We start from the raw sequence: 25,805 nt of genomic DNA, 5'->3' as shown, positions 1-25,805 counted from the left end.
TTTCTAGGACTGTTGTAGACCCTTTGTCTCTTGTTCTGTTCACTCTTGCCACTTCTTGCTAGATTTGCCTAGTTCTTTGGTTTTAACTGGCTTCAGCTCATGGGCACCTGACATTTCTTCTACTTTATATTTAAGGCTACCCTTCATACCTTCCTCTCCCTCTCAGCCCCAGCCAATTGTTTTTGTTAGCCATGGTGCTTGAACTCAAGGCCTGTCCCTGAGCTCTTTTGCTCAAGGCTTTGAGTTACAGTGCCACTTCCTGTTTTTGAGTTGTTAATTGGAATCTCACAGGGGCTCTTCTGCCTGGACTGGCATTGAACCAGATCTCAGCCTCCTGAGTAGCTAGGATTACGGAGCTGCCGACTCTTGGCCTTTCTGACAATTGAAACCGTGTGGAGATGAAGAAGAATGGGGCAGTTCTGCTGTCCCTGTGCCAATCAGACAAATTCATCCCCTCACCAGCCTCCCAGACCAGCCTGTCGATATCCTTCACTGGGAGAAAAACAACTTAAAATAATAGGGACTAGATGCTCTGAGAACGATATGAGAGGAGGTTTGGTTCTGCCCGGGGTCAGGATGACTGGGCCACAGCAGCTTCAGGTAGAGAAGGTGGTGGACTCTGTGGTGAAGTGTGGAGATGGGGAGGTGAGAGAGACAGAGGGGGGAGAGAGAGCGAGCATGAGAAAGTGCCTCAAGGGTACAGGGCTTCAGGCCCCAGTATAGAGAAGCTGACTGTGTGTCAGTACAGTGAGTGTGCCTCATGACAGGACAGCAGGACCTCCTGCCCACTCACTACAGTGACAAAACCAAAGACAATGCAGAGAATGAGGATCTTCACAGTGAAGCCGTAACTGACCGGCTGCTAGTGGTCAAGTTTGTGGATGACCACACGCATGTCATGGCAACAATGGTCAGGAACACAAAAGGTCTCTGGCATCCACACAAGTCTTTGCCAATGATTGTTGGGAACAGGACTCTAAATAGTAAGAGGAAAATGAATTTTAGTCTACAAAGAATTTTATGAATTAAGAAATCAAGGATGGTAACACATTTTCAAATATTTAAAATGTTGTATTGTCAGTCTAGATCTCCCATGGGCCCCTAGACAGGGACATCCATTCTCCTGTAGGTACCAACAGGCAGGCAGGGGCCCCTAACCTGCTTATAAGCTCTGGTAAAATTGAGGGGCTGTGTGTCTATTAGCTGCCAATATTTTGTTTATAGAAATATCACAGGATCACAAAACCCAGTAGATTGGTAATTTAGAAGAGGAATACATGTCCTAGATTGTGATTGTGCTTGGTTTTGTTTTGCATACAAGAAAGAAGATACAATGGGTTTGGAAGTCAGAGTGGCTTGGACGAGAACTTTGAAAGGTCCCCTGTGTAATCCCTTTCTGACCATTAGAATGCGGATGTGTATTTCTTGGAACAAGAAATGTGACTATGATTCTTTAGAAGAGTGCATTTGTGCACTTGCAAGCACACACACACACACACACACACACACAATTTAACACACACACACACACAATTTAATCTGGGACTTTACAACATGCAGTCTGCTGACCTACATGGAGTTTTATCTCTAGAGTGGTGACAGTGATACCTTGCTACAACTTATTATTTGAAGTGATAACATACCCTCTCTGTTTGAGGTGGTAAGATTGGGAAATATTTTTCACTGGACACTGGCTGCTCAGCTCCACACACTCAAGCACATACACTCACACACACACACACACACACACACACACACACACACACACACACACACACACAACCCCTTTTCCCATCTGCCCAGACACAATCACTGCAGTCAAGGCTGCTCTGCCCCTAAAGACACATCTTAAAACACAAGATTCAAGATATTTCCAAATAATGTCATTGCTACTACGAGAATGTTTATAATTATTAATAGGGTTACAAAAATATCCAACACACAAAGGTGTCACTCACAATGGGTGACATCGAAGGAAAAATGATGAAACATGTAAACAAGAAGAAAACTGTGACCTTGAGTCAAGAGGAAACTTGACCCAAAGATTCTCAAAAAAGATAGGGATGTCTGAATTAGCAGCATAAAGCACAGCAATTGTTACTATGACGATAGTCAATGCATTCAAGTCTTATATGATGCTCAGGAGAAAAGAGAAGTTATGTTGTCTAGAAGTGGATAAAAATGTCACTCTTTTCAGATAGACTGTCTCTCTCCCTTAAGGGGCCTTTATTGGTGTTGAGGGTGACAATGGTGGGGGATGATAGGTTTTCAGATCTTCAGGGGGAGAATTTCTGGGGTAAAGCTTCTGAGGACAAGTGGGACCACACACTGCATTAGCAGCTAGGCAACCTGGGTCTCATGTCTCGAATTATTGATGTGGTAGCTATTTTCGGCTGCTTGTTTAATTGCACGAGATTTTATTTTCATTACTTAAAAGAGGACCAACTGTCCTTTAAACTCAAAGGCATATTTGATAAGTTCACCCTTTGCCTTTTGGTCCAAAGTTTCAGACAGTTGAGCTATGATCATAATAGAGTAAAATCTAAATAGATATTGTTAAGTGTTTTTTTCTTCAGGAAATCATATTAGAGTAATGTTTTGGATATGCTTTTATTTTTTCATATCTGAAGTCTGTAAGTCCCTGCACATACACAGGAAGTAGATGGTATGAACTTCTCTTTCTTCCCCAGGGCTGTGGCACCTCCTGCTCTCCCCCCCACCATGTCATTCAGCACATTATTTTGTGAGCATGTACTTGTCAGCCTGTTTTGTTTCTTTTCCATATATATTTTTTATTGTGATGAATAGAAGGGTTACATTATACTCACCAGATAGAAGGTGCATTACTTAAAAAAACATAGATACCCTTTCTCAGGCCTTGGTCCCCATTTCCCTCCCCCAACACCTGACCCTCATCTTGTTTTCTCCCCTTCCCTATCCGATTTCAAATAATCAAATAAGCATATATACAATATATCAGATAACAAGGTGAAATGCTGTAACAACATGAGATAACCAAGAGGCAGCAAAAGAGATGAGAGATAACATAGTACATTAAGGACAACAATCACTCGTTATATGGTCAGCCTGTTTTGACTCCCCACGAGGCTGAGATTTCTCAGGACAGTGGTTTACCTCCCTGTGCCTTTGAGTATCACTAGCTCAGCACTCTAGACACAAAAGCATCCACACGCACACCATAATAAGTATACAAGTACAGAGATACAAGGAGTACTGATGAGTAAGTAAGTAAACAGAGCCTGAAGGGTGTTTCCCCCTTACATATTTTGTTAGTTTTAAATCACCCCCCAACCATGAAACCTAGATGAATTCTTTGCATCTGCTTCCACTCTTGGATCCTAGTGAAGACCAGAATCCTACAAAGTTCGGTGATGCAGGAAATGGTGTAGTTCGGCCCCCGGGGGAGGGGTGGTCTCAATTGATGCCTTCCAAGAGCCACCAGAGTGGTGCATCATGGCCTTGTGTTTGATGGTTCTGCTCTGAAGGCAGGGGATGGAGCGCTGCACAGTCAGCTGGGGACATTTCCCCCGGAGGGGAAATCAGCTTTAGGAGATGGATGGATTGATTTGTTTCTCTCCTGAATTGCCTCACTCCCGAGGCCTCGAACTCAATCAGTGTGCCTCTTATGAGATTATCCATTCCCCACTCTGCCTGCCCCCAAGACTTCGGAAGAAAGTGACATCTTGAACTTTGGCAATGTTCTTTTTTCAGAGAGAACATCAGAGACATTTTAGAGAAGATCGAGTTGGTTGGCAGCCACTCTCCCTGCTGCAGGACTTTGAGAGGAAAGAACCATGTGGAATCTCAGAATGTTATTGGACTATTATTCTCCATCCTTGGTTTATTGACTAAGCTTTGGTATCAAGATGCTGATGGTAGCTGGGCACTGTGGCTCACACCTGTAATCCTAGCGTCTCAGGAGGATGAGGTTGAAGGCTTGTCATTCAAAGCCAGCCTGGGAAGACAAATCTGAGAGACTCTTGTCCCCAATAAACCAGCAAAAATCTAGAAGTGGAGGCATGGCTTGAGAAGAAAAAGCTAAAAAGAGCACAAGGCCCTTAGTTCAAGTCCCAGTATTGGCACCAAAAAGAAAAAAAGGAAGGAAGGAAGAAGGAAGGAAAGACAGAGGAGAAAAGACCAAAACAAAAAACATATTGATAGTAGGAGAGGGAAGAAGTTTAACTCTTCAGTGCTGGAGGATTTGTCTCAAGTCATGTTTTCCTGAAAGGAAGGCAAAGAGTTTTCGTTTGAATCCTATGACAATAATAACTCATCACTGGAAATTTTCTTCACTGTAGCCTAACTCCAGAGATGAGAAGATGAGAAGATGGAGCCGATACCTTGCTGCGTTACAAAACAATATGGAGGGCAGGGAAGGGAGCAGGCTTTGCATTGACTGCTCTCTGCTGGCCGGCCACTCTCAGCTCAGAGCTCTTTGTCAGAAGAAGCTACAGGCTTGCTCAGCTGTGCCTTGTGACTGGGCCCTTTGGCCAGATCTATGGTGCATCCTGCATGGAAGCAAGGATGAAGGCTGTGCCACACACCCCTGTCTGTGACAACTGCTTTCCTCCCCTGGCCCACGGCTGTGTCCACTATCAGGAATCCTATTTCTTTCTTTGCCCCTCAGACAAGCAGAGGCAGAGGCAGCAGCACAGTCTTCTATGACACTGAGCTGGACGCAAACAGAGGGAGAGGCCTGTTCTGGGAAGAAAGTGTCTTCCACAATCAGAAGTCTTTGCAAAACAAGGAGAGGCTGCCAGGAGAAGAGCTGGAAGAGGAATGATGAAGCTCAGGTCCTTGAAACCCTATCTTCCTGGTAGCCCAGTCTTCCCAAGTAGAGCCTCCTGCCTTGGCTGCATCTCTCTGGTTATGCAAACCTACACACTATGGCTACTGTGGTTCTGTGTATAAAAAAGGAGAATAGGGGCCAGGAGTTTGGCCTAGTGGTAGAGTGCTTGCCTAGCATGCATGAAGACCTGGTTTCGATTCCTTGGTACCACATACATAGAACAAGCTGGAAGTGGTGCTGTGGCTCAAGTGGTAGAGCGCTAACCTTGAGAAAGCCCAAGGACAGTGCTTAGGCCTTGAGTTCAAGGCCCAGGACTGGCAACACAAAAAGGAAAATAGGAGTGAGATACACAAATGTCTGTGGTGCAGGGGAATCTGGTGGTAGCAGTGGTGGTGTTGGTATGGACTTTCCTGCTTTTCCTCCATGAAATTCAACGTGATAATGGAAGAGTGCACTCTTCAGAGTTAGACTTCCCGATCTGAGAACCTGACGAATTAATCAGCTAGCTCTTTTTCAACTCACATTTCACTTCTTTTGACCTCAATTTTCTCAAGACATAAAGTGAGAAAAAAAAACAACCCATTATGCAGTGCCCAAGATTGTTCTGAGTTAAATGGCATAATACATAGGAAATGCGGAGTGCAATGCCTTACAAATGGTGTGCCCTCAATAAACGCTGCATTGGTTGGCCTTGCTATGATATCAAATCACTGGGACCCTCGAGTGAGCAGTCCTGGCTTTTGAATTCATTCAGGGAAGATTGAATAAAGCTGTTTTGATGGGATTTTGTCCCAGCCAGCACTCCAGTAATCGCAAAGGCCCCTGATTTTGTACCTTTCCTCCCTGGAGACCCCTGAGGTTCAGCATTATATATACACCCTCATTTCTGAGCAACCAATGTGCATTATATGTAGCACAGTACTGCAGCTTTTCCTGGTGGAAGATATTAATGGATTGTGTGAAGCCCACGGGGAGACCACTTCCTTACATAAAGGCTCTAAAAGCCTGACCTGTGGCTTAAAAGTGATCTGGAAGCTTCCAATAAACCCTGGGGATCTAATCAATAGTTCTCACTCTTGGGTGGTGATTAGTTGAGGGACATCAGTTACCCTCAATGGCCCATCACAAAGTCAGATATGTGACACAGACTGCCGGCTTTTCCTGACATGGAGTATCCATTCCCAGTCCCCAGGGAGGAGGGGGAGGGGACCTTCCGGTCTCCACAGCAACCGCCAGCTACCTTCATTTGCTGGCCTATAGAAAACAAAGGTGTAGGTAATGCCAGTTAAAAATAATTGCAACACTAGATGCCCACAAGCAGTGTTCAAGACACGGCATCATTTGGGTTTGTTGGCATCTAGGTGTGAAAAAAGACGACACCAGAACTGAATGCAAAGAAGTTAATTGCTTCTCTAGTTTAAACTTTCCACTGGAAGATTTCATATTGTCAGCCTTCTCCTGGTGTGTGTGTGTGTGTGTGTGTGTGTGTGTTCATACAACCCCAACCCCAATATCTATCTATCTGTCTATCTATCTATCTATCCATTCATTTATCTCTTGTTGTTTACATGGTCATACCAGAAAGGGATGCAGTCTGAAGAAAAAGCAAGAATAAAGTTTAGCAAATTTTTCAAGAAGTTTATTTAAAGTTGTGGTGTCCTGATGTTCCGAAAAAAAGAATAAAATTGCCTAGCAATTTTCCAGGGGACCTGGAATTTAGCTAGCTATGTGGCCACCTTGTGGTCCTCCTGGGAACTGCTTGTCAGGTAAGTTCTGCATGCATATTCCCACCAGGAATAAGGAAGTAATGACCTTTCTGTAACTCTCCAGTGTTAGTCCTCCCAAGGTGAGTTTCGAATCCTTGCATTATTTGGCAGGACATAGCCTGGGTAAATAGGCAATGTGGTTGAGTGCAGATGACTAAGGTTGAGAGTGCTTGGTGGATGAAAGATGCAGGCAGGGAGTGGTATAGAAGGAGGAAGATTTTGCTGTTGTTTGGAATCACCGTTGCTGCACCCAGGGCAGAAGAGGTGGAAGAACAGACTTATTTGTACAGTGTATGGGGTGTCAAACAGGGATCTGGATTTGTTTTTGAGTGTTTTTTAAGTGTCTTGCCTAAATTTAACCACAGAGTCTGTTGCTCCTCCCAGCTATAGACTTGAGACACTGACCTATCTGGTCAGGCCTTGCTCCTGTTCCTGCTTTGCTGTGAGTCACCCCTTACTCTGCAGTGTTAGCTGGTCAGTGGTTGGGCAGAGCTTCCGCTTACACCCGGGTCATCAATACATCTGGCGGCTGGAGAGTGTGGTCAGAACTCAGCTAGATTTTAGTCCTACATTGAAATCCCCCTCCCTTTCTTTTTCTTTTTTCTTTTCCTTTCTTTTCTTTTTTTAGACAGAGTCTCACTATGTAGCCCTAAGTTGGCTTGAAACTCATTATGTTGCCCAGGCTGGTTTTGAACTCATGATATGCCTGCTCTGCCCCTCCATCCCCCCAAGTGTGGGGCTTATAGGCATGTGTCATTGCACTTGGCTTTAATCATAATTTCTGTCTCTCTCTCTTGGGTCACTTGTGCATCTCAAGAGTATGTGAAGAGCCATGACAAGCATAAAAGCTTTGGCCCCTTCTCAGAACATCTTTCCATCCAGTCCTGTCTTGGCTCGAACACTCCTGACCTTGGCTGTGACTACAAGTTCTAAAACTAGCTAGGGGCCATCTTTCTATTTGGCTGTAAGAGGCTTTGCACCTTTGCTTATAAAGCTTTTACTTTCCCCCTTTCCCTCCTCCATCCACCAAAGCCATTAAAAACAAGCGTTGGGCCTTACACGGTGTTCAGGGTGGAGCACCACACTTCCATGCACAAAGCTCCAACAACAATCTCCGTGCCCCACACGGTGGTCATAACCCACCAATGTCGACACAAAACCAGACGAAAGACGGTGAGATCTTGGAGGGATTGGATGTGAGCTGGGCCCTGAGACTCAATATTTCATTTGATATTTCGTTTGAGATTGTGACTCAGCTACAGAGTAAAGCGCAGAGTCCCGGAGTAGGTCAAGCTTGGACTGAGTTTGGGCATTCTAGCAGCAAAGAGGTTCATCAGTCCAAGGATGAGGCATGTAGCAACAAGGCCATGGGCAGACAAGAAGGTGGACATGTCCACTCACTTTCTATCCCTGCCAGCAATGGTGGGACAGGATTCAAATTTGGAGGCAAAAGGTGGGAAATGTTAGGACTACATCTAAATAAGCTGACACTCAGCCCGGGGCTTCAATCCTTAGGACTCCATTTCTAAGAAACACTGGGATAAGTAAGATCCAAGATTAGAGACCACTGGTATGGGGTTAAGGTCCTGGAGACACTTGAGACCCTGAATGCTCCACAATGAATGCTTCACATTCCCCTCCCTCCCCCAACAGAGGGTGGGGCTGAGACTCTGCCCTGATTGTAACCTGAGGACTTGACCACAGCCACTGGGCTTTGTTACCTGCAGCTAGCAGCAGTGGTAAGTGGTAGTCAACACTGGAAGGCTGAGATCCCTAAGAAGAAGAGCCAGGGAGGGAAACAGGCAGAAGAAGGTTAGATCCACCTTGTAAGACCCGGGGAAAGGAGCTTGGAAAATGCTTCCTAAACCCCCAAAAGGTCTCACCCTGCAGAACAGCCATCCAAAGAGGAGCAAAGGTAGAAGATACACAGATTACACTAGCCAGGAATCAAGAAAGCAGGATCTACGGGGTCCCAGACCTAATGAGTAAGCCCATAAATGTGGAATATAAGGGAATAAGTAGACCGTGGTAGAGAATCTTCTGGAAGAAATATGGGAACAGTAATGAAACTAACAAACCAGAGGAGTGGTCCTTTTATAAAAGGAATTAGCTCTTATTACTCAACAACATAAGGAGGATTCAGAAAAATATGACAATATGGTTGCCCTGTAATTTGGAATTATTCATGGTAGAATGAGGCTCCTTCTCCTCACATTTACCTAGAGGATTTAACTTTGCATCCATCGGTCTGAGAACACATGTAGCCATACACTTCCTTAACGTGTCGGCTGTATCCACAATGTTAGGAAAATTGGCAGGTTCAAGTCACTGAGTCCCCTCTGCTCCTACTGCTTCTCTATGGAAAAGAAAATGTCAGCAAGGCCACAGACAAGTTGCCAGGACCGCTCTCTTCCTCTCTTCCTCTCTGGCCTGAACCCCCTACAGACCCTTCATGGCTGATCAGAGCATGCTCTTCCTTCTAGCTGGGGTTAATTTTCTGAAATCCTTATAGCCCGCCATTTTTTTTTAGTCAGCTACTTAGAAGAATTCTACAAGGGCAAAGCAAGGATTTGAACTGCCAGGAACATTCTGGGTCCTTAGTTGCTGGCTTAGAGTAGTTTTTAGGGACCATTCTGTCATCCTGGTGAACTTTGATTGCTCAGCCTGCTCCACTCTTAACTGACCAATGAAATCACACCACAGCACTGGTCCCTGCTCTTCTTGGTGTTTCAGGAGACAGGGATGAATCATTTATGGGTCACTATACTCAATTAAATGCTTGAGTGAATCCTTCACATGTGATGTTTTGCTTCTTCGATTTCTCCCAGTTTTGATTGCTGTAAAAGTAAGTAGATGAACATTTTGTAGGCAAAAAATACCAGAGCCAAGAAACTGCTTGTTCTCGTAGGAGAAGAAAGTGCATTTGAAAAGACACAAGACGTTTTCTGTAACATATGTCTACGCTATAGGTTGTGAATTCTACAAGTAAATATTAGCAGAAAGAAAATGTTTCTCTTCAACATTTTTCTTCCGTCTGGGTAAAGATGATCGCAGAAACTACGGAGATGTGTAGGGTGAACACGAGGGAAGACTGCAGAGTCTTGCAGCTTGATGTCCTCAGCCCAGCATTGCACAGCCATTTTGGATGTCCAGTTTCAGACCCTAAACAGAAACAGATGGTTAACAAAAACAAGTCACTTCCTATGTACATTTCCTTTCACGTGCATTCTAGCATAACCTTCCTAGACTCTGCTGTGTTATGTTTATTCACACTTATAAAAAGATTGCCTAAGATGGGGCTGTTTATGGACTTACAGAAATGACCAGGCCTATTAAAAGTCGAAATTAATCTTGTTTTCTAGTACAAGATATCAAACCATTTCCTTTGCCCTGAGAAGAGCCTCCCATTTCTGCTGTGTGTGCATAGTTTTGTCATGAAGGAAAGGAGGGATTGTTCCAAAAGTAACTTTCCTTCTTTTACTCAGTGTGCTGGCACTGTGCAGAATTCCTTCTAAGAAGACTGCATGGAGAGACCCAGTACCCAGTATGTTATAGGAAAGCAATCTTCACTAAAGACCAAGGAAGGAAAGCAACAAAGCAAAAACTCAGAAATGTAACTAAGAAATGAGGCATTTTGTCTCCCCTTGACCAAAGTAAAAAATTGTTTCCCATTAAATGTTCTAATGCGTGCATATTATTTTAAATGTAAAAATCCCTCTTAAGCATATATTCTTTGGCCAATTAAAGTATGAAAAAAAAGAGTGTTGTTTTTTTCTAAAATGGTTCAAGAGTTTGATATGTTAAATGCTTGCTTGCTCTTTTGGTCAAGTTTAAAAATTTCTGTTCTTCAGAATTCTCTGTTAAGAGATTTCAACAAATGTCAGTGAAAATAATTAAACATCCTAGTCTTGGACAGAAACAGAGACCATCCTCTCTCAATAATAAAGAACATAAAAGAACGACAACATTTGAAAAGAAAGAAAAGGACAGGTCCTTTGCCATCAAATATAGCACCTTAGCACTTTGATTGAGATCTGTAACTCCTCTTGGATCTTTGCTTGCAGATTTCTAGAATAAATAAATTGTGTGGTGTCAAGAATTGTATCAGGTATTATTATTCTTGCACACACACCCACACATGCACATGCACATGTGCACATGTGCACACACATACACATATGCTAACACAGATGAGCAGAGAACTCCGTGCTCCATGAAAACTCTAGGATAGTATATAGATCACTCTGGGAAGGGGAGACTGTAGATACTTCTGGTTAGGAAATATCTTACAAGAAACTATCAGTCTTTATAAAACTTGTGGAATCTTCCCTGGAATGAGGATGGTAAGAGATTTTCTAAGCTTTCTCTTTGACTCAGACACCATATATGTGTGTGTGTGTGTGTGTGTGTGTGTGTGTGTGTGTGTGTGTGTGTGTGTGTATGTATTATTTTTTTTTTACTGGAACCCAGGTAAACAAAACCCGCTTTCCATGATGGGCTGTGCTATGGGTTCTGTGGGGAATGTATGAAAATAGCAGAGGCCTAGATCCTTCTGCCTGACCAGAGGGCACTGAGCAATCAAAGGCTGAAAACTGCTCTGACCCAGCCTTACATCATCCCCAAAGAAAGCTTTATAAGAACTGCCCATTTCACAACGTGGCGAGGCATGCTCTGCTATGCCACCTTGAGGATGCTGGTGTAGCAATCAATAGTTCTGCAATTGTTAGAGATCCTGCCATGTTTCTTGGGTTTACTCTTTTTGCTTCACCGTGAGTTTTCCAGCCCTGGAGCTGATGAAAACTTCATGTGTGTTTATCCTTGAGAATTCTAAGCTCAGGAGTAGAACTCAATGAAAAAGACAAACAAGGTAATTGCAGTAAGCAATGTATTAATGGTAATACAACCAAATTGCTTTACAAGAATTGATACTAAACAAGACATCCACATTTCAAACAAAGGAATCATCTTCTCTTCTCATTCCTTCTTTCCCTACTCTCTATTCTAACAAGATGTCTTTAAACCAGAGTTCCCTAGTTTTACTTCAAGTCAGAGAGCTGTGTGATTCTATTGGCCTTTTCAAGGCACCAAGAAGCAGATGAAAGGTGTAGAAATTGTGAATGACATGGTCACAGATGTCTGTAAGCCATAGGCGGTAACTGGGACATACCAGCGTGATGTAGTGAGGGCTTGGGAAGCCAGAGGGAAGACTCTCCAGTGACTCTGAGGTTCTCTGCTAATGCAAAGACACATTGTTAATCTATGATCACTACTATGACTATTTGCCAAGTCCCCAGAATATATTTTCCAGCTCTCCCTGGAATATTTTCTTAGGAAAGGCAAAAAAAAAACCCTCCTGAAGATAGAAAAAAAATATTCTTCATAGGCAGCTGCCTTGCAGTCTAATGTATTCTTCTAACTTGGTTAAGATTTGTTTTCTGGCTTAGACTCTTTATCCAGGTGAAAGTTCATCTTTTCTTTGGTCAATAGACATGGGCTTCTGAACTCCCCGCTTGGCTCCACTGTGGCTTCAGCTGTGCCCTTTGCCTTTGCCCCATGGTAGGTCAAGTGCTTTCTTTGTGGGCAAACTGGGAGACTGCATCTCCACGGAACACAGTTACCTTCTCAGTGAACTACGCACCCCAGGCAGCTAAGGCCAAATTTGACTTGAAACACACACACACACACACACACACACACACACACACACACACACACACGGACATTTCCATCAGTTCATCACCAGTGCACAGGAAACTCCCTTACATGTAAGGGGTGAATGTCTGTCAACACAGGCTCAGTCCCCGACTGATCCTCAGCGACGTAGCCTTTATTTTCCACCCCTTGTGTTTCTCTAGGAGGGCTGTCAGAAAAAAACATGGGACAGGGACATACATGAGGAGGCAAAATTGTGGTGAAAATGAAGCCTTTTGAAAACATGGATACTGGAAGAACCACCAGTCTAGGTATTTTTGCAAGATCTCTAGACTATTCCAACATGTAACAACAGAGACATAATATGGATATGGGCAGACATGGTAAAGGTTGATTTACTAGCAGTTTTTAATAGCTCTTCAGAAAGAAACTTAGACGTTCTCCCTCCACTGAGTTAGTCTCCTACAGACACAAAACTTTAGATTTTGTAAGAGTCCCTCTACCCCAGGAAATGTAGACGTACCTCTGAACGTGCTTCAGCTTAATGCACTTTTGGTAGCGAATTAATAATGTGACAGTTGCCACACCAGCAATAGCCAAGATAATCGCCACGACCACAATGGAAATGCCTGCAGCGTTGAAAACGTGGCCCTCAACCAGGGAATCTGCTTTACAACAATGCAAAGTGAGCAGTTAGTGGAGATGGTACGATTCTTTTTAAGTTTGTGTTACTATACATTAACACAACAGGAGAGGATTTCACTTCAATTTCTCCATCCATGCCTGCAGTGTACCCTGAATGATTTTATCCTCTCTTCATGTTTCCACTCTCCTCCCCTGCCTTTGGCCAGCTATCAGTTCACAATGTTGTCTTTGTATTCATATGACAGCCTTCCACCCTCAGCACCCTTTTCTGTCCCTCACCCCCTCCTGCTAAGCTCTCCCAGACACTTCTTCCCTGACTCTATTCATGACCCATTGTCAACATCCCCATCCTTTTCCTACAAGAGAGCAACAACACACACTAGTTGTCTTTGCTTGGCTCACTTTCTTAGGGGGGAGAAATTAAAAGCAGCCTCTCCCTACAAGAGGCTGGATGAGCTCTATGGGGGCCATGGCACCTCATCCAGCTTGAGTCTCCAAGCATGCGCACTGTGGAAGAGGACCACACAGAGACACAGCAAATGCACAGCATGCCCACGGGCACGCCTGTGCTCTGTGGGAGGTGCTGGATGCCCGGATGCTTACTGGTCAGGTTGAAGGATTCCCCCCAGTCGTTAAGCGTCTGTCCTTCTGCACACTGGCACCAAGGTTTCTGGCCATCCACCTGAAAGAACCCCTAACCACATAATTCTATCAAATGATTGACTGAGGGAGGCCATGTTTGTTTGTTTGTTTACTTCATTTAGGCTAATGTTAGTTTCACATCAAACACACATACCTGTGCATGCATTTACACACACACACACACACACACACACACACACACATCTATATTGATTAATGAGCTAACCTACATACAAAAATCAATGAGGCATGAAAATAACCAAACAAAAACACAAGAAGTAACCAACTTTGGAGAAGTCTGTCAAAACAGTAAAGTGAAATCTGCAGAACACGACAGAATGACTTATCTTTCCAGAACCTACTTGAATAGTCTCTGCTACAGTCAGACATATGACAGCCAGAATGCAGACCAACCAGAAGCTTAGTAATAATGGGGTAGAACTGACATGGAAAAAATGGTGGAAGGCTACTGATTTCATGACAAAGCACTGTGTGAGGGTGGATTCAACTGTGTGGCAATGTATCAGGAGTTAAAGATAGTTCTTTCTCCTTTCCCCCTAACATAGTATCAGTGTGTCTTTTCCTGACCATGAAAAGGTGTCATTTCCTACAACTGAAGTATGAGCATTACATATAGTGTGTATGTGTACAGTACTATGAATATTACATATATGCATATATGTATATAATACATGAAAGTATTTGATACATATCTAAAAAAGTCTCAGCACACAATTAATTGGAATTAGGAAAGATGTCACCCCAAAACATAAACTGCCAGCTTTTTGAATAGAGGTGAGTTGCAAAAGCTTTAGCCTGTTGTTGACACTGATGTATTTGAATCACAGGTAATATCATGAGGGATGACCTTTCATCTTCAGGGTTAAACTTCATCTGTGTGGACGTTTCTAGGTTTCCAAGCTAATGACATATGGTTTGACTCTTTGCCTTGAATTTACTGATATGTGCAAAAATCTATCTATCTGTCTGTCTATCTATCTATCTATCTATCTATCTATCTATCTATCTATCTATCCATCCTTGGAGAAATCTGTCAAAACAGGAAAGTGAAATCTACAGTACAAGACTGTCTTTGCTCAAAGGAACTTAGGCTCAATGGTTTCCCTCATTCGTCATAATCAGTAGAAACCTTGGGCTCTACTAGCAGAGATCTGCAATAGAGCAAAATCTTGATACATAAGGCCAGATAGTATGAAGCTAATTGAAAGGACCTCCAGGATATCAAAACAAAAGCCATATAACGAATGATTGTTGTCCTTAATGTACCATGTTGTCTCTCATCTCCTTTGCTGTCCCTTGGTTATCTCATATTGTTATAGTATCTCACTTTGTTATCTGATATATTGAATTTATTTGTATTTGGTTATTTGAAATTTGATAGGGAAGGGGGGAAAACCAAGACGGGTGGGGGGTGTGGGGGGGGAGGGAGATGGGTACCAAGACATGTGAAAGGGTATCAATGTATGTGAAATAATGCACCTTCTATCTGGCAAATATCATGTAACCCTTTTACTAATTACAATAAAAAAATGCAAAAAAAGACTGTCTTTGCCACAGTTAGCCATATGACAACCAAATGCAGACCAACCATGAGTTTAGAAATCTATTTCTCACCCATCTATCTGCCTGTCTGTCAGTCTCTCTCTATCTTACCATCTACCTATCTGATTATACTCAAGAATAAAGGTATATGTAAATCAGGGGCCCATATCATGCTAATTTTAGAAGCAATCAGATCTTACTGAGTTTTCATCACATAGAGAAGAGCAGCTTGTTGTGTTGTAGACCTTTCTCAGGCTTACACATTCCCCATTGCTGCACACCTAGAAGTAAAGCAGCAAACAAGTTAGAATGATGGATAACCTATATGACTTATCAATTTACGTAATTACATAAAATCATACATTCCATTGTCTATAGTCTAATGAACATGTATGTGATTTTCCCCCCTATTGTTTCTGGATTTTTTTCTTCCTTCTTGTGCAGATAACACACTTCATCCTTTTCATTCCAAATCCACACTGGTGACAGCTCTAGAAAACACTCGGCATAATATCACATATGAACAGATCTATTGAACCACTTCTTCAATCATCCATGTCTAGTATGGTTCCTGACAAATTAGTCCTTGGCCAGTAAATTTGGTTGAATAACTACATGAAGAATGTGACAGTCACATTAGTTAGAAAAAACATCATATCCGATTTCATTAGATGGCTAATAGAAAATACTCATTAAGTATATTTATAGCAACTATGTATCACTTAATATGACTACAATTAAAAATACTATTACAGAGTGATTGCTTCAGTATTTATTAAAATTGCCGTTTTCCCTTCAATAGTCCCTCTGGAACCCATCCAATGATGTTTTCAGCAGAAGCACAAGTTCCAGTAAACAATCATACCATTCCATCTCCACATTTTGTTCCAGAGTCCACCAGGCCAACATCTTCAGAATTGTGGTAGAAAAACATGGTCCTGCATTGGCAAGTAGTATTCCGTTGTGGAACCTTCAGGTAATACATCTTTTCTTCTCCATGGAGAGGCGAGAGCTGTCCCCCAGTACAGAATATCTTCCCACATTTGACATCTCTGCAGGAAAAGGAGAATGTTTGTAGATATGGAGTCAGTTAGGAGATGAGGCTGGCAGGACAGTAGCCCAGATACATTTTCCTAGTCCCAGACTTTTCATTCAGAGCAGGTGGAGAAAGCATCAAGACAGCTGAAGTCCTGAGTATGGGAACTGAGCTGAATAAATAATTATTTCAAGTAATTATAAAAAAAATTTGCCTGTGATTTTCACAAACTAGTAGCAGTCAGTCCAAATTCACAAAAGAATATTCCTTGCTAGTAACGTGAATGTGTGTGATTTAATGAGACTAATAGATGTCCTTAGTATTTTTTTTCTGGCATTTTGGTTGTCTCTGATGGTCTGTGTGTTTCTAACATTGTAACCCAAATTTGACACACAGACTGCAACTAAAATGAGGGAAGAAAAGGAAGGGACCCTTCATTTCTATCTAATATATCCATGAACAAAGCTGACCTTCACCTTTGGCTTTTATGGCTGCTGTTTTCAGTCTAAGCCTCGTTTTTTCATTCACACATTAAAGCCTTGTGGAATGCCAGCTGACAAAACTCAAAGTGTGGTTAGGTTCATGCACTTGTACGACAGATAAAACTTCTCAATTATCCACCCTAATTTCAACTCTACCTTTTTATGATTTTATTTCCTTCGCTCTTTGTTTTTTAACTTTTCCTTCATTCTATTCAACCCATTCCTTTTCTCTGTGATCTTATTTTCCTTCATAAGCACTCTAGCTCTCCCCATCTTTCCTTCTTTATGTCCCATCACCTCCAGCTATAAACACAGTGTGAGCACCTATCAGTCCACAAGGACAGGGTCATGCACTTTCCTCTCCTGCTCCCCCTCTCCCCACTCTCTCTCAAACAAAAGAGGCCCAGGGCTGCCACAAGAGCCTTGCTGGCATTTCTAAACATCCTCATGTAGCATTATTTTTCAGCGGCCACTTACTTCTCTTCACAAGGAACGAATCTGTTCTCCTTGTTTTTGCAGTAGCCAAATTTGTTTCCTTTTTTGTTCATCTTATAGCAGGTGTCTTGACTCCCTTTTGCTCCTGGGGTGTGAAATTATGATAGCATAAGACAGTGAAACCACAAACATGGTAATCTTGACAACAACTTATTTTCTAATGTAATTGGATGGTCTGTGCCATGGTAGAATTATGTAGTAGAGAGTAGCAGCAAGTAACGAATTATTTACCTCTCTTATTGAGTTAGGAAGTTTAAGGTAGTAAATCAAGTCATATATCTATATCTATATCTCTATATACATATATCTGTCTCCCACAAGGTAGGATCAACAATAGAAGCCATGCCCAAAGAGATGCTTGCTAGATGCTACCAGTGGTATGGTTTCTAATCTGACCCCAAATCCTTATATGATAATAACTGAGAAAAGCAGGCTATTGGCTTTATGGCTGTGACTGTCTCTCACCATTGCTGAACAGTGCCTGGCACTGCTGGTCCCGCGTGGGACATTTTCCTTGGGAGCAGTAGCCTTCTGCATTTTTGCATGGGATCCCATTGGGCTGGAATTGGTCCAGAGGACATTCAGATGAGTGGCCCGAACAAACTTCAGGAAGGTCACATTCATCTTTTGCTGGTCTGCATATAGATCCTTCTTTCTTTATCTGTTAAAGGAAATCAAATCAGACTGAGGCGTGTACACACTTAGGTAGGTAGGATTTGGGTCCCTGGGTTACAAATTGGCCCCTTTAATTGATCTGAAATGTCTTGAATGTCAGACCACTGCTTCCTTCTCTATTACATGGACAATTATGTTCATTTGTAAAGGGCATTAACACCTATGCAGTTTTAGGGAAGACCAGAGGGTGATTTTGCCAATTTCTAATGTTACACTAGTCACAAGTCTCTATAGTGACTGTGTTCTCTGTGAGTTCATGATCCAGTGAGGCAAATGATGGTAAACATCATTCAGGATTTTTGGTCACCTTTCCTCCACCCACGACACTGGCAGTCCCAGTGTAGTCCCTTGCTCATCAACACCTCTGTTGTGGAGATGGCAGCTTTCCTCTCAGCTGAGGAAGACAGCATCCCTCTTGAGGCCACGTGCTATGTTTCCCTGGGCCATTGGTAGCAGCAGCACTGAATGCTCTGGTAAGAGCAAGCCTTGCCTCACCCTGCAATTAGTAATGGAGGCTCGGCGAATGTCAGGCGGTTCTACAGTTGTTCATCCACCGGAGCTGAAAGCAGAGAAACCCTCTCCCAGCCCAGGGCCTTACGTGACAAGATTCACAGCACTCCCCTTGGGCACAATCAAATCCTGGCTTCAGAAGACATCTGTGTGCATCGCAGCAAGGATTAGTGCACTCCTGGGAAATAAATCAAAACCGAATATCAGAGAGTTTCGCATCTTGATTCCTATCTGCTGAGGTAAGCTGTGCTCCTGCGTGAACTTTCAGGGATAAATGCAAATGGAATCTGGGATGCCGGTAAAGATTACTGTCTGAGACTTTAACTGAGTTTCCTTATTTTTGTTTTCCTTAGCTGTTGAACACTCCACAGCTTAGGTATTTTACTAATCAAGGACAGAGAGTACAAGCCAGGCATTGGTGGCTCAGGCCTGCAATCCTAGCTGTCAGGAGGCTGAGATCTGAGGATTATGGTCCAAAGCCAGCCTGGGCAGGAAAGTCCACGAACTCTTGCCTCCAATGAACCACAGAAAAGTCAGAAGTAGAACTGTGGCTGAAACAGTAGAACAGTACTCGTCTTGAGCAAAAAAGCATAGAGATAAAGCCTGGGCCTTGAGTTCAAGCCCTAGGGCCTGGACATACACACACAAAGGAATCAAAAGTCCAGAGTCTGGGTCCTTCCCTTTTCCCCACAGCTCCCAGGCCCAGAAGGACACCACTGTTCCATTACTAAGGTGCCATGTGACTCCTGAAGGTCTGACACTCTTTTGCCCATATGCCATGTCTTTAAAACTAGATTTTCTTTTAATGCACCTGTTGATACTAACAATAGGGTGGTTATTGACATCCCACAAAATTAAAACTGCAAAGGAAATAACTGGCATGTGATTATGTGAGGGGCTTTCTGGGCCTGAATGAGGCTGTAGAACCCTTGCCCAAATTGAGACTCTTGTATTAGATCTGAGACATTTGAAGATCAGTTCTTCTGTTCTCTGGACAAGTCATGGGTCCCTCTCTGATTGTGGCATCTCTTTTCACTCTCTGATAAGTAGGCGTTTGAGATACATAAAGCATGTACCATGTTGTACTCAGAGGAGTGGAGCAACAGCACCTTGAAAATAGGTCAGAATGTGGAGTCCTAGCCCCACGGCATACGTGCTCACCAGACACCATGTTTTCACAACTGCCCTGTGACTTACGTGCACTTGTGAATTTGAGTCCTCAGTTGTCTAGGACATATGTTCATCTGACAATCTTCCGAGAGAAATAGCTTCAATGTTGGGAAAAAGCAGACTTACACTCATTTATTTTTATTTTCTAAAGAAACCTTTTACTCTCCTTTCTTACAGTTCATGTCAACAAGCATCAGAATGCATCATTCGATAAGTATCAGAGTTCATTTCGATAAAGCAAGTTTATTTGCCACGTGCTTTCTGACACCTCTTTATATTGTATTCATCAGGGATGATTTCCATGTATTTTTATTTAGAACATACATGCTAAGAACATAGTTAAAAGCTTCACTTTCCTCTCCCGAGTCTGGACCTTGTTCTCCACGCACAGCTCATACTCATTTTAACACTTGCCTCAAAGCCTTTTCCCAAATGCTCCACAGACCAAGTCTGCAACTAAGTGAGTGAAAGGTTTCAACGATGTTGGCTCTGTTAAGAAAAAGGTTTGTAAGAATGGGAATTGTCTGGTTATGTTACGGACAGGCCTCCTACGGTCTTGAGTAAAACTCAATTGGCAGAGTGTAAGAGATAGTGTAGGATTAGCTACATCCTGCTGTGTGTGAGAGATCAGACTTAATGATACCTGTGGGTCCTTCACACACATGAGCCAATTCAATATCAGCTAGGGAAGTGTGGGGTTGCTGCTCTGGCAAATCATTATACATGAGTCATCATTTCCTAAGAAGGCTTGAAATGAAGCTGCCTCCACAGCTGGTTTCCAAATCAGAACAACGAGAGCACTATTTCATTCCAAGCTTTGCAAGAAACAACATAGTTGATGCGATTAGTAACTAATCTCTGCCTGGAGTCCAGCTGAGCATACACCTTGTCTGAAAGACAATGCCATTCCCAGATACCTGGACCGAGCCACAGTCACACTCCTCCCCCTCGTCCACTTTCTTGTCTCCACAAGATGGTAAGTCGTTAAACCCGTCAGGAAATGGTATATTGAGCATGCATGATGGCTTGGAGTTCTTCAGGTATTGCTGGTACTGGGCTTGGCTGCATTTGCTGAATTTTATTGCAGGAATGCTAGAGAGAAGATAAAAATCAAGGTTTATCCTGTTAACACATTGGGGTACAGTGCAAAGAGTGTGAATATTAACTGTGAGAGCAGGACGGGAGACGGGCTTCATGCTTGGAAATATCTTCTTAAATCACAGCTGACGTGTTATGGAAGCAAAAAGAATGGCAATGCATCCTCCATCAAACCCTTCCTGAATCGCAGCTTTGTCATCTGTTCTTGCAGTGCCTTCCCACTTCTCCTACAATCACCTTGTTTACTATCAATCGGAGCTTACTATTCCTGCAATATTCCAAACTTCACAATCCAAGGAATGTATCATGCTCAATATTTAAAAAATATCTACTGCTTTGTGTGGTGACTGGCACCCAGCATTCCCCTATAACTCTTCGTGGAAACAAACCATCTAGGAACATCATACACATCCTTAGGAATATGAAATTCTTCTTTACGAAACTGAAATTTGCCTCCCTTCTACCTTCCTTCTGTATGACTCCTTTGGTATAATTTATTGGCGCAATGATTGGCTAGTACATTTTAGGGAGGCAAATTACCTGCATTAGGTGGCAGGATTCTGTTAATATTGCTAATTATGTAGATAACAATGTTAGATATGGGTTACTGGGTTCTCACCGATGTCAGATGCTGAGGTGCTTTTAACAACTGGAATCATTTAATCAACTATATGGAAGTATTGATAACCATTAGCAGTTTATTTTCTTATCATATACAATGTACCTGGTATAGAAGGACTTGACCTATGGTCAGATAATTCACAGTATAATCAAGGGATGCTGGGTGTCTGCTTACCCTATGACTACTTATAGAATGTCTACTGTGCATCGAGGACTATTCTAGGCAATGGCAATGTGACAGGAACCAGATAAAATCTTCTGATCTCGTGAAGTCTATGCTTTGTTAGAAAAGCCATCTAACGAAGAAACTCAGTGTGCGAAACACAGACTATCCGCTGTAGTGGTAAGTGCCAAGAAGAAAACACAACAAAACCAAAGGAAAAGAGAAGGTGGAAAATGCCAAGAAATGTGTAAAATGAAGGAGGATTAGAAATCTAGGTCAGATGGCCAGAAAAGTTCTTCCTGAGAATAACATGTCAGGATAGACCTAAAGAAGGTAATTATGGCTTAAAAAGAGCAAACCAAGCCAAGCCAAATCCCCTTCTGTCCCAAGTGTCTTGGTGGAGGTCAGCCAACAATAATGATTGTCCTGCTCTTTTCCTGTATGCACAGGTAGAGTTTTAGAGATGTTTCAAGCGTAGTACTAGCAAAAGACATGACCAGCTGACAGGCTTTAGTTAAAAAGCAAACTTCTCACCTTATCTGGTTTGTTAAAGACCTTCCAGGAAATCTATCCATACAATAACAGGGCTCACCTGGACACTTCTCAGCAAGCACATGCAGCATTCTCTTTTAGTGAAGAGAACATATGCCTCACCTCCCCTCTTGATCCATCACGCATTTCCCCAGAGAGCAGGTGCACGGGCTGTCATTGTGCTCCATTCCAAGACTGTGCCCAAGCTGGTGTGCCATTCTGTTTGCTACGATGTTGATGTCCAGCATCAGGTCCTGAGTTTTTTCAATGTACAGTCCATGAAAAGTATTAATTAAATTAGATGAAAAGTTATTAGATTAAAAATGTCAATTATGAACTTCAGAAGAGAGGCCACGGAACTACATACGCATGGCATTTTTGATCCAGTGGTGGAAATATCTGCTTCTTACTTCCTGGTCCTCAAATACCTGTTTGAAACATCGCTGACTTAATGATCTCCTTCCCTGTTATCTTGGCCTCTGTACAGAATGAACTTGGATGTTACTATAGTATGAAGGCTTGTGTCCACCAAAATTCATCTTTTAAAGCCCTTAACTCCCAAGGACTGGAGGGATTTTTAAGTCATGGGGGAACGGCACTTGGGAATTGAATTTATGCCTTACACAAGAGCCTCAAGAAAGACCTCTTGCCCTTCCAGTATGTGACAGGACAGTGAAGAGGCGCTACCTGAATCCTCAATGGGTCCTTGTCAGACACTCATTCTAGCAGGACCTTCAGCTTGGATTTCAGAGCCTTCAGAACTGCGAGAAATATATTTCTGATATGTGGTAACCACTTTGTGTATAGTATTTTCTTACAGTGGTGATAAAATGCTATCAATTATCTTCTTTGTACCGGATATTTTAATGGAGATACAAGTAAACTATTATACTGTTCTTGTTTTCAATTTGGTTCCCACACAGCAAAATAATGCTGCACTTTGTTGTGGAGCGATATATTCTTATGGGGGAATAAAATCCTTGAAGATCAAAGGTATAAAATTTCTGGAAAATTTGGTCATTATCTTTCCTCCCAGGTGTAATTCATGTTTTAGTGGAAAAAAATTCCGAAGTGGGGTAGGCTATCAATTTATTCAAAGCTGACAGAACATTTTCTGTTCATTCATTTCATTTTGCTTATGTAAATTATAAACCATTTCTTATATCACAAAGGATAGAGAATCAAAATTGAGAGAGAAACCAAAGGTCAAACTATAGGCATAAAAAGAGCTTTAGAATAAATGCTGGGTCATTTTTAAGAAATACTAACTTTAAAATCTGAAGACTTACCAAGAGCACTATAGACACAGTAATTAGGCAAAAACATGAAGGAAATAAATGCAAGCATTTACATTTCCAGTAATCTCTCAAATAGTCTTAATTGTGCATCACTGATTAGGAGGTTCAAGACTGGGGAAAAGGTCAGACAAACAAGAAGAGGAAACAGTTGATAGCTCTGTGATTTCTGAACTACACGTCTGTCTTGATAGGCTACAATGACTGGCTTCTGTATTTTTTGTCTGCCCAGGGACAATATTTTCATGTGCTGAAGCAGCCATGAAGTTGTGTGAATAATACTTGTTCTAAGAAATAATCATATTTTATGTGCAAAACAATTTTTTAGTCATGGGATATGTATCTGGATATGAGATCATTCTGAACTTTGAACTAAATTTATATGCCTTCATTTTTCACCTAAAATTTTCTTTTGTTTTTTTTTGTCACTCATGGGACTTGAACTCTGGGCCTGGGCACTGCCCCTAAGCTTTTCAGCTTCAGGCTACCACCCTATCCCTTGAATCACAATGCCACTTCAGATTTTTTGGTGATTAATTGAAATAAGAGTCTCATGGACATTTTTAGAGCCTGGCCTGGCTTTGAACCATGATCCTCAGATCTCAGCCTCCTGAGAAACTAGGATTATAGGCGTGAGCCACTGTACTCAGCTTCACCTAAATTTTTTTAATGAAAAGGTTTTAATTTAAAGGTGGTCACAAAAGGTGTCTTAATACATAAAATTAAAAGGTGTTTGTCTTCTAGTAGCAAAATGATTTGGCAAAAAAATAACATTCTTCATCATAAAAATGCATTTGAATGTTAAAATAGCATTACAGAAGTATCTTTATTTGTGTTGAGACACCCCTAACAGATACTTTATGCTCAGAAATTTAGCCTGGACAACAGAAGCTATGGCTAACTTATCACAAGAACAAAGTCTGCATGCCTTTCCATAGCATCAATTAGAGACTTTCTGTGTTCTTTAAATAGAGATTCGGGTGACAAAGCTATGTCATTGAAAGAAATTGGGTCAAAGTGAAAACTGATTAGGTAAATCAAGAATTTAAGATATTAAAAAAACACCGAGGAAAATGTAGTAAAAATGTTACTAATTTTTATTCCTTTAAAGACAGTCCTCAAGTTTTTTTCTTTTTAATAAGTATGTACAAATAAAATTCAAGTGAAATACAAATTCAGACATAGGTTTCTTAATTCCAAAAGTAATCTAAATCTCAGGGGCAAAATTTCAAGTAATTTATTTTTTTTAAAAAAAGCTAAAGCTATTTCAAACATTGAATATCAAAGTTTAAGCTATGGTTGCATTTTTAAAAACATTAACATCTAGTTGACTTCCAATAATCTGTCTTCAGTCTTTTTGCTTTTGTCATGTTCTAAATAATATTCATGAGTATGAAATGAAACCTTTCTGCCTTTTCAAGTCTTCTTTATATTTTCTACTTGCTTAGAAATAGGGAATATGCTTGCTGTGCTAGTGTTTGGAACTAGTGAGGCACATAAAATTCCAAAAAGGTTCAACAATAATAATTGCTTTAAATAAAAGGTTTTTCTCAGTTCAAAGAGAAAATGTAAGTCTCTTCAATATACATTGAGGAGATATGACAAATATATACAAACACAGACACAATTTAATTCCAACATTTCCATAAACTGACATATAACAAAAACACAACCCACCTTGACAACACTAGTGGAATAATGGGGCAGGCACATCCCGGTGGAGTAAGAAATCCCTTGGGTATGTATGGAAAGCCATTTCCCACTATAAACAAGATGCAAGAACACTCTTCAATCTGAGTCAAGTTCAATGAGCACAAAGACCAAAGGGCTAGGAAGTCCTCGAATGCTGGGCATATGCCAGTGCCCTCCCTCACCGGGAGGAACTCAGTGGATACTGAGCTCGTTTCAAACCCAAGAGCATTGGAACAGCCACTACCATCTCCCAGGGAAATTGAAAAAAAAGTAAAATTCTAAAAGTTAAGGAAGATGGGAATCACATTTTTTAAAATTCTAGTTTAGCCTGCACTAAGCTCTAGATAAAACTACTAAAAACCAAAGACCAATGCTGGCACCAGGGACTTGTGTCAATCAAACAGATGAATGCAAAGTAAAAAAAAAAGTGAAAACAAAGGTGTCAGTGGGCAATCAACACCATGATCAAGTGCCTATAGCTGAAAACATTAAAACTTTTAAATCAACTATAGCAACTCAGAGATTGTTAAAGCGATAATCAAAATCTTTACGAGACCTTTAAAATGAGGGCTAGTCTGGATTTCCTACAAAGACAAGTACTGTAACAATAGGAGATAACCAAGGGACAGCAAAAGAGGGGCGGGGTGTGGGGAGGGTAATGGGGACCAAGATATGAGAAAGGGTATCAATGTTTGTGAAGTAATGCACCTTCTAGCTGGTGAATATAATGCAACCCTTCTACTGATTACAATAAAAATATATGGAAAAAAGAATTAGGTCATTATAAATGGATGTACCAGGGACTAGAAGAAAAGATTTAGAAAATTAAATGATTCAAAGAAAGGCAAGATTTCTCCTTCTAGCCTTCAGCTTTTTTGATCAAGAATATATATATATATATATATATATATGAAACTTATGAAAGGTCCAATACTGATATTATCTGATATTATCAGATA

General features: G+C 41.6%; 1 protein-coding gene across 1 annotated transcript in view; it reads right to left on the bottom strand.

The window, feature by feature from the left end:
* Positions 1 to 9,693: 9,693 nt before the first annotated feature.
* The window catches only part of Adam7 (ADAM metallopeptidase domain 7), a 29,117-nt gene continuing 13,005 nt past the window's right edge, over positions 9,694 to 25,805 (bottom strand). The window contains exons 10-23 of the mRNA XM_090353805.1: positions 24,832 to 24,916; positions 21,983 to 22,113; positions 20,364 to 20,538; positions 18,365 to 18,454; positions 17,557 to 17,752; positions 17,074 to 17,176; positions 15,944 to 16,130; positions 15,279 to 15,359; positions 13,477 to 13,567; positions 12,752 to 12,896; positions 12,340 to 12,436; positions 11,744 to 11,809; positions 10,591 to 10,644; positions 9,694 to 9,738 (exon numbers count right to left, since the gene is read on the bottom strand). Of these exons, the coding sequence (XP_090209931.1) occupies positions 9,694 to 9,738; positions 10,591 to 10,644; positions 11,744 to 11,809; positions 12,340 to 12,436; positions 12,752 to 12,896; positions 13,477 to 13,567; positions 15,279 to 15,359; positions 15,944 to 16,130; positions 17,074 to 17,176; positions 17,557 to 17,752; positions 18,365 to 18,454; positions 20,364 to 20,538; positions 21,983 to 22,113; positions 24,832 to 24,916 (1,546 nt within the window). The remainder of the gene's footprint in view (positions 9,739 to 10,590; positions 10,645 to 11,743; positions 11,810 to 12,339; positions 12,437 to 12,751; positions 12,897 to 13,476; positions 13,568 to 15,278; positions 15,360 to 15,943; positions 16,131 to 17,073; positions 17,177 to 17,556; positions 17,753 to 18,364; positions 18,455 to 20,363; positions 20,539 to 21,982; positions 22,114 to 24,831; positions 24,917 to 25,805) is intronic.

The sequence above is a fragment of the Megascapheus bottae genome, chromosome 20, assembly GCF_031878675.1.
Source record: "Megascapheus bottae isolate mThoBot1 chromosome 20, mThoBot2.hap1, whole genome shotgun sequence".
Taxonomy (NCBI): Eukaryota; Metazoa; Chordata; class Mammalia; order Rodentia; family Geomyidae; genus Megascapheus; species Megascapheus bottae.
This window is presented reverse-complemented; position numbering and strand designations above follow the sequence as displayed.